The sequence below is a fragment of the Amaranthus tricolor genome, chromosome 12, assembly GCF_026212465.1.
Source record: "Amaranthus tricolor cultivar Red isolate AtriRed21 chromosome 12, ASM2621246v1, whole genome shotgun sequence".
Taxonomy (NCBI): domain Eukaryota; kingdom Viridiplantae; phylum Streptophyta; class Magnoliopsida; order Caryophyllales; family Amaranthaceae; genus Amaranthus; species Amaranthus tricolor.
In genome coordinates this window covers 2,367,714-2,381,067 of record NC_080058.1, presented here as the reverse complement: position 1 = coordinate 2,381,067, position 13,354 = coordinate 2,367,714, and the positions used below count along the sequence as shown (strand labels likewise).

The window sequence follows — 13,354 nt, the reverse complement described above, 5'->3', positions numbered from 1 at the left end:
CCACTTTACAAATGAATTACCCATAGTCATTTCATAAGAACAAAAAATGAAAAACAAAAAACTTGGATAGTTGTATTCGACAAATAACTTGTCAACCTTCCGGTAACAAACACCCGCCTCCATGATCTCAATTCTTCACCATCAAGTACAATCACTTCCTTACACTTCTTTTTTTCATATAAATACTTAAAACTTCTTATCAAGCTACCACAAAAAACATAATCTAAAAATAGTGAACCGGTCACCCCAACAGGACATTAAACAACACAAATAAAAGCAATCAAGGACAAACATGAAGATAAGTATCAGCATCATGGATATTAATGATTAAAAGCTCATTCATTCAAGTGGGATCCTATGGAAAGATGACTAGTACCGAATTCATTGACGAGTTTTGACTAGGACAACAGGGAAGGTTATGACAATCATGATTACAGTGATATATTATGACAATACCGACGATTTCTAAATTTGTACCTCTAATTCGTATGCTTAAAATTCCTACTGACTCAGGGGACTTAGGTTTGGTAAAATAACACTCATTGATACATCTTAAAGAAAGTCTTCAGATCTCTAAACCAAACCTTTAAAATTAATCGAATGTGAAATAGGATAGGATATGAACCGCTAAGCTCTAACACTAACAATAAGGTTTGAACACTATAAAAAAAAAGTACACAAGGAAAGCAGCAAGCAGTTCACAACCCATTCAAAGATGAACTTTATATTCAACCTCATGTGGAATATCACCGATCAGCTCATTCAAAGATAGCAAACTCTTCATACAACATCATCTAAACTATCAAAGGCAGTCCACAAAAAAGCTCAATTTTAAAAGGTGTGAGTCACTCTAAGGTGTTAAGGGTCCCTAGGGCCTAGGATTTACGTGCCAAGCAAAGACAATAAGAGACAATCATATCACCCGGCCCGCACCTCATCCTAGCTATCATTTAATAACTGCCCGAACATAAACTTTGATTTCAATCCAATCAAGTGCCCCATCAAACAATGTAACCAAAACACAATGGAACGATGAACATTCACAAAAAACATCAGTAATAGGCTAATTGCCAACAGGCTTATAAAATAAAAGACAATAAGAAAACATCATATCACCCAGCCCGCACCTCACCTGACGCCACCTGACGCACTGTCACCTTGTCTTTTCTCAAGTTCATGCAATTCCAAAAGAGCAACAAATCAAATGACAAGCAAAGCACCAAGATTCACACACAGCAACAACTCACAATTAATCTTTAAGATAAAATCGCCTTCCAAAAGTAGCAAAATTACAAGACAGTAGAAATTCTCTGTATAGTGTTTCAAATTTCATTATTTTAGGCCAAATAGCATAGAGTTGAGCTCCAATCAACAAACTTGGATACAATATTTCCTTTTTTAATCCAAAAATTATGAAAATCTAAATGAACAAAAGATTTCATGACTATGAGTCAGTAGTTTTGATGATGAAGTTCTGACGACTAATAGGATTCATCACCACAGGAGGTCCAGCAGTACGAGGCCATGCCTGCATTTTCTTGTCTGTTTCCTCGAACCACTCTTTGTTTGATACAGTTGACGGTGTCGTTCCTTCTCACATTTGAAAAAATATTAAACAACAGAGAAGTTTAGAGGATGATTTTTTTATCAATACTTACTCCAATTATCTTTTTAATTGGACTCACCTTCATGGGACATGATCCGAGAACAAAAATAGAAAATATAAATGTAGCTAAAAGAACTTGAACACTAATCATGCAAAAAGGTTAGGTTGTCAATATTTGCTTTGTTTTGATTAATTTGTACATTTAGCATGTGAAACAGATTCCAAGGTGTGTACCTAAATGTTAAGTTGCTAGTGTAAAGGTACCCAGAATGACAATTTTACTCTACATAGTTGATAATCGACCGAAAACATCCAATTTCCAACTTGAAAACATAATAATTTCAAGAACGAAAGAAAAATCTGCTGATATTTTACTCGGACACAATGTTTATTGTTTGGTGTTGCTATTCCTCCTAATCCATGAACATTTCAACTACAAAAGAATTACAGATTGAAAACAATTGAATTACAGATTTTAAACCTCGACTTTAAACCGAAATCCATGAACATTTCAACTACAAAAGAATTACAGATTTTGGTGCACTTTCTTCACATAAATAAAACATAATCGCGCGCATTCAAAACTTGACCTGAATTAATAAATATTAGAACAAGAAAAGGAAATTTGCCAGATTTCTAGGTTTTCGGTAGATTTTACCTCCGAAAATCTTCTGATCAGATATTATCTTATCACAGACATAAGCAACAACAAAAGATCCAGCGAGGGAACCGAGGATGTACTTAGCCGCCATTGTTGAATCTAGAAATACGTTGAGCAACACCTAATCAGATGCAGATCGATTCCAAAACAAAGTTAAGAACGAAAGTAAAGAAAAATCAAATTTTAATCATTAAAAATATATTATGACAAGGAAATGGTGGATTTGGAAGAGAAGAACTTACCGAACAGAGAGAAGTATGTAGATTGTAGGGCACCTTTTTAGAGAGAGAAGGGGTCGTTTGACGAATACAAACTGCGAAGGGGAAGATAAATTTGGACCGGGCTTATCAAGACAAAAAGACGATACTGGGCTCGTATTGTAATTAGAATATGAGTTACATTACTTATGTGAGAGACTTATCTTTAAAACAGACCACTTTAAAACAAAAAATTTATATTTTTACTTTTATTTTAAATTATATTAATTGGACTATTTAACTTATTTATCTAATGTGTTTATCAAAAAGACTGTTTCTCACGATAATTAGTGTATGAGCTAAACTTATAAAACACCATCTATCGGTAAAACAACACTTAAACAAGGAGTGTATTTATGGGGCTATTTATAGGGCTATTTAGCTTTGTATATATTGAGCATCTCACACAAGATTTGTGTTACAATATAAGAGTAATGGGCCGTTTAATAGTTAGAATCAAATGGTACTCCTTACTCTATCAGCAACTTTAGTACGAGTGTAACAGACTCAATTCATAATCTTAGTCTTTCGATTAATTATTCTGAATTTTCAATTTAAATATCTAATTATTTGGTTATCTATTTCAAACCATCTTTAATTCATAAACCTTTTTCAATTTTGTAATTTCTTTCAAATATTAAACTTTAAAATATTATTTTGTTTAAAATCTTTTTATAAGCACTAAAGTATTATTTTATTATTTTATAGTACGAAAAGTAAAATTTTATTTTTACATTCACAATTTTGTAAAACTTTACATTTTAACTTTCTTCCTTAAACTAACATTACTACTTATTATTTTAACCTTATAACTTTGATTTATTTATTTTATACATAAAAATGAGTCATATTTTTATTATTAACTTTAAGTATAGTTTAAGTAAAATTTTCTAATGAAACTACATATTTTTATGATCAGATTTACCCATTATTTTAAAGTATATTCTCTTGTACATACTAGAAGAAAAATTTGATGAACCAAAATCTTTTCTATAGTAACCCATAATGTTCATCTGTTACATAAGCTAACCTTCTTCTAAACTCCAAACTCTTACATATTCACTTACACACTCCAACTCCTACATATTCACTTACACACTTTAAATTACTTACACAAATTAACCTTTTTCTATACTCCTAAATCTCTTTATCATGCAATCTAATGAAATACAAAGTTGTCAAAACCCAAATATATATATATATATATATATATATATATATATATATATATATATATATATATATATATGTATATATATATATATATATATATATATATATATATATATATGTATATATATATATATATATATGTATATATATATATATATATATATATATATATATATGTATATATATATATATATGTATATATATATATATGTATATGTATATGTATATGTATATGTATATGTATATGTATATGTATATGTATATATATATATATATATGTATATATATATATATATGTATATATATATATATGTATATATATATATATATGTATATATATATATATATATATATGTATATATATATATGTATATATATATATATATGTATATATATATATATATGTATATATATATATATATATATATATATGTATATATATATATGTATATATATATATATATATATGTATATATGTGTATATATATATATATATATATATATATGTATATATATATATATATGTATATATATATATATATATATGTATATATATATATATATATATATGTATATATATATATATATGTATATATATATATATATGTATATATATATATATGTATGTATATATATATATATGTATGTATATATATATATATATATGTATGTATATATATATATATGTATGTATATATATATATATATATATATATATGTATATATATATATATATATGTATATATATATATATATATATGTATATATATATATATATATATATATATATATATATATATATATATATATATATATATATATATATATATATATGTATATATATATATATATATATATATGTATATATATATATATATATATATATATATATACTTGTATTTATTCAGCCATCTCCTCATTTTACTTTGGCGCTCTGCTCTGCATTTCAGCATTTGAGCAACCGATTTTTTATTTCGAAATTTCGTTGATTGATTTCAATTCTTTCGCTCAAACTGTTGATTCGCAATCTCTACAATACGAGGTAACTTCTGTTACTTTTCACATCAAATTTCAGAAACTTTCGATTTATGCCATGATTATTTTTCATTTTTTAGTTAGTTTTAGTTGCCAAAGACAACCTAACTGATAAAGTAGTTTAACTGTAGCATGCGATCGCATATTTCAGAGCATTTGTCATTGTTAAGTCGATTTCATAGGATAATTGAGTTAATTTCGTCAAATCGCTGCTGTTTACATAATGGGTTACGCGTTCGAGTGCATCTATCTGCACTGGTTTTTCATAATGGAAGAATTAAGTCGATATAGGTTTACGATTATTGCAATTTTTCTATCAATTGTCAAAAGGCAGACAATAAGAGTTGAGCTCAAGATTTCTTCTTCTTCTTGCACATATCATCTAATCGTTTAAGTTTAAGTAAGTTCAAAATTAATATAGTGTCAGTGTGTGTGATAGTTGATGCAACCAATTCAGTGATAAATCTATTGAAGAGAGTTGTATTATTACGAGTTTATGACTGACGAGAACTCGTTGCATACATAGAGATGAAGATTTGGCGGTTTAATGATGTGGAATGTGAATAAACTGCAGGTTTTTGTCTTATACGAGATGATGATGTGTTTGTTTTTGTAATCCATTTGGAAGCTCAAATTAGTTCTCATCTTGTTGTTTAATCATCTGAACATTTAATTACTGTTTAAGTGAATTTTTAAGTATCTGATTATTGCATTATGTTGAACTAACTGCCCCAATACGAGTCCACTAAACACTGTATTCTGTATAGTCTAAACTACCTGCTGGAATATGAATGTCCTCGGTTAGAAACCAAGATTTTGAATTAGAGGGGCCAATTAGTACTTCCTACATAAAAACTAGTTAATTATGAAAATTTTAAAATCATATGCTGAAGAAATGAACTTCAAAAATTATATTTAAAAAATGAGGTTCAAACTTCCTTATACTTTTCTCTTTTGAAAAAAAAAAACTAAGTGTTTCTATATATATGTCTAGTACGCCTCAGAAAAGATACTATTAGATTTAAAATAGCAAAAGTATAAACACACACATATTAAAATGAATGGATGTATAATCATGAACATTAGATTAAGAGTAATGACATTATAATATAAATTTATTAGTTTATTAAAAAATTAATAGTTCAACTTGGGAATTGAACCCCTAACCTTTGGTTACAAATGTCTTACTCCAACCATTAAGCTAGTAATTTTTGTTATAATTTTGTATTCTTTAAGTTATAAAAGTATAACATATATTAATTGGAGGGGGAAGCTAAAAATACAAATGATCGCAATTTCGGCAAGGCAAGGGGGGCCGGGGCTTCACCATGAATGTCTTGATTATCTGAGCATTATTTCAGAACTATTGCTTGAATACAAAATGATTTTTTGTTTGTGTGTGCGCAAAATGTATTTAAGTATTTCTAAGCTAGTATTTGTTGACACATGCATCAGCTGTTTCTTGGCTCAAAAATGCAATTAAATCTCTAGTTGATTGTTGTGCACGAATACTAGAATAGGGCAGCTAGAAAAGTGGCAGGTTGGAACTTTTGGGAAATTAGAGGAGGAAGTAGGCCAAATAAGATCTAGATAATAGAATTGAAAAGTGGCATGGAAAATTAGGGTTTTTAATAGCATATGACAATCTGTAGGAATGAATTGCGAAGGAGAATGTATGTAGATGATCATTAAAACTGGGTTTCTTAGTTACTAATTTAGTATTAGATTCATTTGGGGAATAAAGTATAATTCTTTTATCGATGATTTTGATTTGTTTTTCTTTGTGTAGCTGATAGGGTCAGGTGTTGGCATTGTTGTTGTAAGTTGTAATAGTTATGGATAATTTTCAAGGTCATGAAGCTTATGTGTTATCATCAAATGTTCTTACAGTAGAATAACCTATCATTTTGCTCTAAGAATTTCACTTATGAATTCTCTGCTTTTAGCTTCTCTACTTGATGTTGGTCTGCCCATTATATTTGAATCTTTCTAGTTTACATTAGTGAATAGTGATTACCTTTATCTTCCGTTCCACACTTAGAGAGCCACTGTATCCTAGCTGAATTAGAGCCTGCTGCCTGGGAAATCTTAATCAGGCGGGAACTTACTATAACTTCTGTGACAATATTTTGTACCATTTTCTATTCACCTTATACATTTGCTTTTGCTAGTTTCTAAGGATTATACAAACATATACGCCAGATGTGTACTAGGAAATTGGGACTTTGGAACAGTCATAAACATGTATTCATATCTGCAGATTAACAATCAACATGGTAGAGCATGGCACTCGACTTTCAACGAAATTCATGATGGAAGATGTAAGAGTAAAAATTAGTCATCACGTTTATTTATGCTTCAGCTGATTAGTTAACTTTCACCAGATGAATCATGAAATCAGCGAAGCCAGAGGTGAAACGAATGAAGAAAATGGGGAAGAAGAGAGTGAGATGAACTTCTCTGGGTCAGAAGAGATGAGGCTTGGCATTTCGCGCATTCATGAGAAAGTCGAGGCATTCAATCAACTGGTAATCATGTTGGAGAATTATGCTATTTCATCCCCTTCGCTTCTTTGAAATATCATTTATGGATCTATGGTTACTACATATAAGATAAATAACATTTTCCGCGCTGAAATGATAGTTGCAGTTCTAATGTAAACTAGTAGGTTGAAATGCAAATTATGCAGATTTAAATAATGATATATTCTTTCAGGTGTCTGAGATGCTGGAATCTGGGAAATCACTGTTTAACAAGCTAAACATGGAATTTGAAGAACGAGTTCTGATGTACACTACTGAATATGAATTCACTTGATAATTTACACCTGGGACTGTTAGTTGATTCCTTCTGCTTATTATCTGTTGTAATATTTGTTACAGGATCCACAAGGAACAGATAGAGAAATGGCAGGAAGAAATTAAGGAGCTGAGATTGATTGATACAAACAACGAGGAAATGAATGATCGTCTTAATAATGCTAAATGCCTACTCCAAACTGTTAGTATCAGTCAATGAAGATTCAGCTACGAACAGGTTTAAGACCTTTTACCAATAGTGCTTTGGGTTGAATGTCATATATTTTCCTGACCACGACATAATCTGCTCACACATGTTTGAATATCTTCCGTACAATACTTATAGTTGTATGTACACCTGTATAACATGTTATAACTTTGGGAAAATTAAATCAGAACAGATGATTTAACTAATATATGTAATCATACACAAACAAGCAAAATCACGCACATGATGTATATGAAATATTGTTATCTTTTTTCAATCAACAAAAGCTCCTTTTACTGTATAAATAAACAATTAGATTAACAATTACAATCACTCTTTCATTCAAGTGTTTCTTTTTTATGGTTTCTCTCAAGCCCTAAATGGAGATTCTTAATCTCATACACACACTTTCTCTCTTTTCAAAGAACACTTTTCATAGCCCATAGGTTCCCAAATGATGTGAAATTTGTCCCACACAGTAAAGAAGAAAAGAGAACAATACTCACAAAAATCGAAAAAAGCACAAAAACATGCAATGCAAGAACACCCCTCTCTACAATTAAAAGTTTTGTATATTTCAATGCAATTTCAACAAATTACAACATATACAAAGTCACTCAAACATTTCTAAGTATTTCCTCACATCATTTAAACACCTCAGGGGTGTTTGCTCACAAAGACAACCTCTCACTCTCTTGGTTCAACAACCCTTAGAATGATGCGTTCACAACTTATACCCTTCTAACATGAAGGCCTCTTTTTTAGATCCAACGAGTCAGAGGAATCTGACATCATAGTCCTTCACCCATGCCATGACACAAAAATCAATGTTCTGACGAAGGATGCTTGTCCAAGCAAACACTGTGCTTGACCAACCATCCATTTACCTTGTCCGAGTATAACCGAGCAAGCCTCCATGAAATGTTGCTTTCATGCTCGTTCTGACGAGCCGATGCTCACCCAGAACAGAACTGTGTTTGGACAGTTTCAGCTTGAAGACGTTTGTTGATAGGTGCAGTGCTTGCTGGAGCAGCTCTTCTGTTCACCCCAGTAACCTGTATTCCTTACTGCTGCCTCTGCGCTGCTATTTGCTTGAACAAGCTATCCACCTGATCACCTGAGCAAGTCCTTAACACAACCTCTCCTTCATTTGATCACTTTTCTTGCCCAAGCCAAGAAAACACACCTAAAAACCCACTTGTTTCCTTCACCACTTTGGCGCATCCAAGCTCTTGCTTGCTCATCAGAGCTTACAGCTCAGCCACCATAGCCAACCTCACCACTCATGAAGGCATAACCAACCTCCACTTGGAGGAAATGGTCCTTGACACAATACAAAATAGATAGGATGGAAAAACTAGAGAAAACATCATAATACCATAAAAAGAACGACTATGTGAGGGGCAAAGCGGGGCAAAGCAGAGCACATAAGCTGCTCATTGGAGAAACGCACCTCCGCACCACCTGCCATTTCTCTCCATCAATGATTGTCTGAGAAATCACTAGCTTGTTCAAGCTGCTCTGTTTTGACAGTTTTTGGCCCTGAATTTATCAGATATGCTTTATTGAACAAAAATCCCTCTGCTATAAATATTAAATTTGAACTCGATTTGTAGACATTCTTATATGTTTGAGTTTTGTTTGTAGACTTTCAGTTCTTAAAATTTAAGGTACAATGGTTTGGTAGTGGATGTTGCATTTGGGCGATATATCTTTGTAATATTCATTATTAAGACCACATTCTGCTCACTTAAATTACTCCTATTGTGCAAAAGAGATCGGAAACAAAGATGATATAGAGAATTTTGCTTGCTCACTAAAAACTAGCAATTGAGTGGCTCTCAAAATTAATTCTTCTCCTTCTACCTTTAACCAAAGCACATGGGGTGTTTACATATTAAATCCCTGTTACAAAGAGTTAAATTTAGTTTTCATAAAACTCATCAAAATATTACCTTTGACAGTAATCGTGCAGAATACGGGCGGACGTGCGAGATTTGGGAAGTTTCAAGCGAGACTTCTTAAATTCGACCAAACCTCATTTGAGTTTCGTGCAGGACTCAACACACCCAAAGTCATTGCTTTCCACGATCTCTAATCTTGACCGAACTTGGAATCAGTCTCGCCCGAGACTCTCAGTCTTGATCAAGGCTTTTTGAGTTTCGCTCGAGATTCCAAGCTCCAAAACTTCTGTCTTTTCGCATACAAATCTCGACCGAGATTAATGTTAGTATTGGTCGATACTAAGTCCGTTGTTGACGGAAACTCTTCAACCACTTCAGTTGTTTCTTCTCATGTTCCACACTTAATTCAACCTTGTTTGTGTTATAAGTAACAAGAGTAAGGTGGCGTACATCTGACCACTCCAAACGCCACCCTAAGTGGGAGCCACTGCATGGCATTGAGGTGATGAAATGTATGTGTGTAATAAAATGTTTGTTGAATACTCTTTTATTAGTTTGAAGGTTAAAAAATGATAGGGTTCAAGTCATTTTGGTTTCCATTAGTAAAAAAAGTTAATGGATAGCAGATCAAATATATTTTAAATTCCATTGAGGTACAACAACATTGCGATGAACAATCCATATTTCATGGTGTTTATTTCAAATTCAAACAATTCAATACGCTTCTAAGTTAGATGCTTATGTCTAGTACAAAAGCTTGAAAATACATGACTAACAACATTGATTAAAAAACATTTAAATTTCTCAATTAGGGCCACCAAAAATCCTCTTCAACTTCTTGACTTTCCTAATGTCCAATAAAGTGATCTTCTTGATTACATTTGTGGGTAAATCATTTGCTGAGAGTGAAATAGTAATAGTTTGGAAATTAGGCCTTACACTAGTCAAACTAACATATGCAAGAGCTATATTAACTTGAAAATGAAGTAATGGCGGAGGTAAGATCATAATTTCTCCCTTAGACAATTTTTTATAGTATACCTTATCACTTGAGTCTATGAAGCCTGATATTATTGTTTCTTTGATGGCAATTGTAGGAATAAAGGTGAGGAGTATTTTTAGGAGAAGAAAAGAAAATAGAGGAAAAAGAGATCATTAAGGATTTCTCTGAGAAAAGTTAGGATGCTTAAATTATCAGAGAAGCAGAGAAAACGTAGGAAAGGTTTAATCTGTTCTCCTAAATGATCTCTTTTTTCTCTATTTTCTTTTCTTCTCCTAAAATACTCCTCACCTTTATTCCTACAGTTGTGAAACTTTTGTATCATATGCTTCTCATTAACTTGTATCGATCATTGAAACCGATTGATTGGATTATATACTTTAATTTGTTTGGATCAAGATGGACTGGTTTGGACTTTGGAGTCTAGAGTAAATTGTTTCCCAAGACAATGTTTTAATCTTGGGACCTCTTGCATGCATAGTAGATATAATGTTCACACTACCTAACAACTATTTACGGCCGGTTTGGTTGTTAGTATTAAACAATAGTAATGGGAATGATTTGTAGTGTAAATTGTCATGAGAAGCACCATGTTATTTTCATGGTAATGAAATTTGATCATAAAAAAATTGTTCACAATTTTTCATTATCACCTAATACCACATATTCATATAGTAATGCATTGGAATGACTTTTGTGAAGAAAATGAGGTGATTGGAGGAGAACAAGTATGCCCATTTAACTTGTCAAGTGATTTTTCTACCAAATTATACTAATTTTTCATTACTTTTTCCACCATTTAATACCTACGACCAACAAGCCGTTAGTGATAACTGATTCTCTTTTTGTCCCTCTTAATTTACACCATTTCCTTTTTAAGTGTTAAGCAGACCGAGGGAAATAGATATGCTGCGAGAATTAAATTCAAGATCTCTAAAGTGTTATATGTTTCAACAGAGACAAAACACAATTCTTTGTTATTCAACCCAAATCACTTGGGATGATTATGATCTTCAATATTATGTATAGTGATCCTGATCTTGATTAGATAATTAATTTCTTGCCCTTATTAGAATATTTCTGTACATTGATCTTCCTTCTGGACTCTGGTATTATTATTATTATATATACATCTGTAAAGTTTATCAATGAAAATGAGTCAATATAATCAATTCCAATTCTTTATCATTATAATTTAATCTTCATTAACTCTCTTACATTTTTAAACCCAAAAATGAGTACCTTAAAACTGTAGGACACTACTTTTGTTATGCTTGATTATCATAACAACTTTTCATGTGAGCTTAGTGTTTTCTGCCCTACCCAAGAGCAGTACAGTGCCATCTTCTTCTCCAAGTAAGCGTCATAATTTTCCCTACGTCCCACCAACTCATGTAAGAAAGACAGGTATAGTGTTTTCTACCCTAACCAAGGGCATTGTAAGACCACCTTCTTCCCCAAGTAAGGGTCATCATTCTCCCTCCGATTCGCCACCGCCTGCCGACATTAAGATATACTTTCGTGAATTTTATGTAAAGGTTATTGGTGAACTTCAGGATTGAAAGACCACCTTCTACTCCTAGTAACGGTTATGGAATATATATATATATATATATATATATATATATATGTATATATATATATATATATATATATATATATATATATATATATATATATATATATATATATATATATATATATATATATATATATATATATATATATATATATATATATATTTTAAGATTAAATATAGCAATCATTGGACGGATAGATAGAGTATAATTCTTATTTTATTATTGTATGGTGTTAAAAATTTACAATAAAAAATACTTTATTATATATTATAAAATTATAATCTTTTATTTTTTTTTTGGAGATATAAAATTATAATCTTAAGGTGATAATGTTATTGATCAATGTTGATTTTCAATTTTTTTATATTTTAACATAGTTGCCCAATATTCTTTGAGTTAAGGTGTGTGCCAATATGTATTTGTAGAAATGCAAATTAGTGATCAGTTAATTATTTTTTACTTATTTTGGGATTTAAGCATTAGCGTAAGTTTTTAATTAAGTTGATTTCTTGACGTGATATCAAAAGCCAATTTGACGAGAAACATGGACGGATCTTTTATGCGGCTCAACAAGGCTTGGCCCCTAAATAACCTATTCATTTAAATAGAGTCCCAACATTTACATGAGACCACGGCAATGAGGAAGGAAATGGGAATGGTTGACATACAAAGTCGCCAGAGATCATATTTTAGTTCCTCTTTGAAGTTATATGGTTCGAGGGCGTGTTTAAAATGCATACACTCGATGCATATTTCATGTCTTTGTTCATATGAAGTTGTAGATGCATGTGTACATCATCCATTCCTTTACACTATGTTTGGATAACAATTTTGGAGAGAAAAGAAAGGAAGGGAAGGAGAAGGAAGGGAAGGGAAGGGAAATAGCTTTTGTTTGTATAGGAGGGAATGAAAGGGAAAGAAAGGGAGATGGGAGTTTTCCCTTCAAATCTTTCCAATTCTATAGAGATTGAAATCTTAACAAAAAGTATCTTTCAAATCCTTCCAATTCTCTTCCTTTCATTTTGCTATCCAAAAAGAGATTATTTCTCCCTCAAATCCCTCTCCTTCCTTTCCCTCCATTTTCTTCCATCCGAACACACCCTTAATCTTTCCTAACCAGGAGCCACTCTGA

The 13,354-nt window shown here is 31.4% G+C and overlaps 2 protein-coding genes across 3 annotated transcripts; one reads left to right on the top strand and one right to left on the bottom strand.

Annotated features, from left to right (window-relative positions):
- Window positions 1–1,240: 1,240 nt before the first annotated feature.
- LOC130796914 (uncharacterized) lies at window positions 1,241–2,654 on the bottom strand. Of its 2 annotated transcripts, none has more exons than XM_057659343.1 (3): window positions 2,510–2,654; window positions 2,265–2,388; window positions 1,241–1,590 (listed from the first exon to the last, which is right to left on the bottom strand). In XM_057659343.1, exons 2-3 carry the CDS (start codon window positions 2,356–2,358, stop codon window positions 1,445–1,447), a joined length of 240 nt encoding a protein of 79 aa, XP_057515326.1. In that variant the 5' UTR covers window positions 2,359–2,388; window positions 2,510–2,654; the 3' UTR covers window positions 1,241–1,444. The 2 variants fall into 2 exon arrangements, with proteins under 2 accessions (XP_057515326.1, XP_057515328.1); XM_057659345.1 differs by having other exon boundaries at window positions 2,265–2,366.
- A 1,982-nt stretch (window positions 2,655–4,636) lies between these two features.
- Window positions 4,637–7,973, top strand: LOC130796858 (uncharacterized). The gene is made up of 5 exons (XM_057659273.1): window positions 4,637–4,739; window positions 6,993–7,053; window positions 7,117–7,260; window positions 7,448–7,521; window positions 7,615–7,973. The coding sequence occupies exons 2-5, from the start codon at window positions 7,006–7,008 to the stop codon at window positions 7,748–7,750; spliced, it is 402 nt and encodes a 133-aa protein (XP_057515256.1). The 5' UTR covers window positions 4,637–4,739; window positions 6,993–7,005; the 3' UTR covers window positions 7,751–7,973.
- The last annotated feature ends 5,381 nt before the right edge of the window (window positions 7,974–13,354 follow it).

Excerpts from the sequence above, each read along its gene's own strand:
- LOC130796914 (XM_057659343.1), bottom strand. The coding sequence starts at position 2,358 with ATGGCGGCTAAGTACATCCTCGGTTCCCTCGCTGGATCTTTTGTTGTT. Across the intron at positions 1,591-2,264 it reads TGATCAGAAGATTTTCGGAG|GAACGACACCGTCAACTGTA; the intron begins GTAAAATCTACC and ends AAATGTGAGAAG.
- LOC130796858 (XM_057659273.1), top strand. The coding sequence starts at position 7,006 with ATGGTAGAGCATGGCACTCGACTTTCAACGAAATTCATGATGGAAGAT. Across the intron at positions 7,261-7,447 it reads TCGAGGCATTCAATCAACTG|GTGTCTGAGATGCTGGAATC; the intron begins GTAATCATGTTG and ends ATATTCTTTCAG. Across the intron at positions 7,522-7,614 it reads TTTGAAGAACGAGTTCTGAT|GATCCACAAGGAACAGATAG; the intron begins GTACACTACTGA and ends TATTTGTTACAG.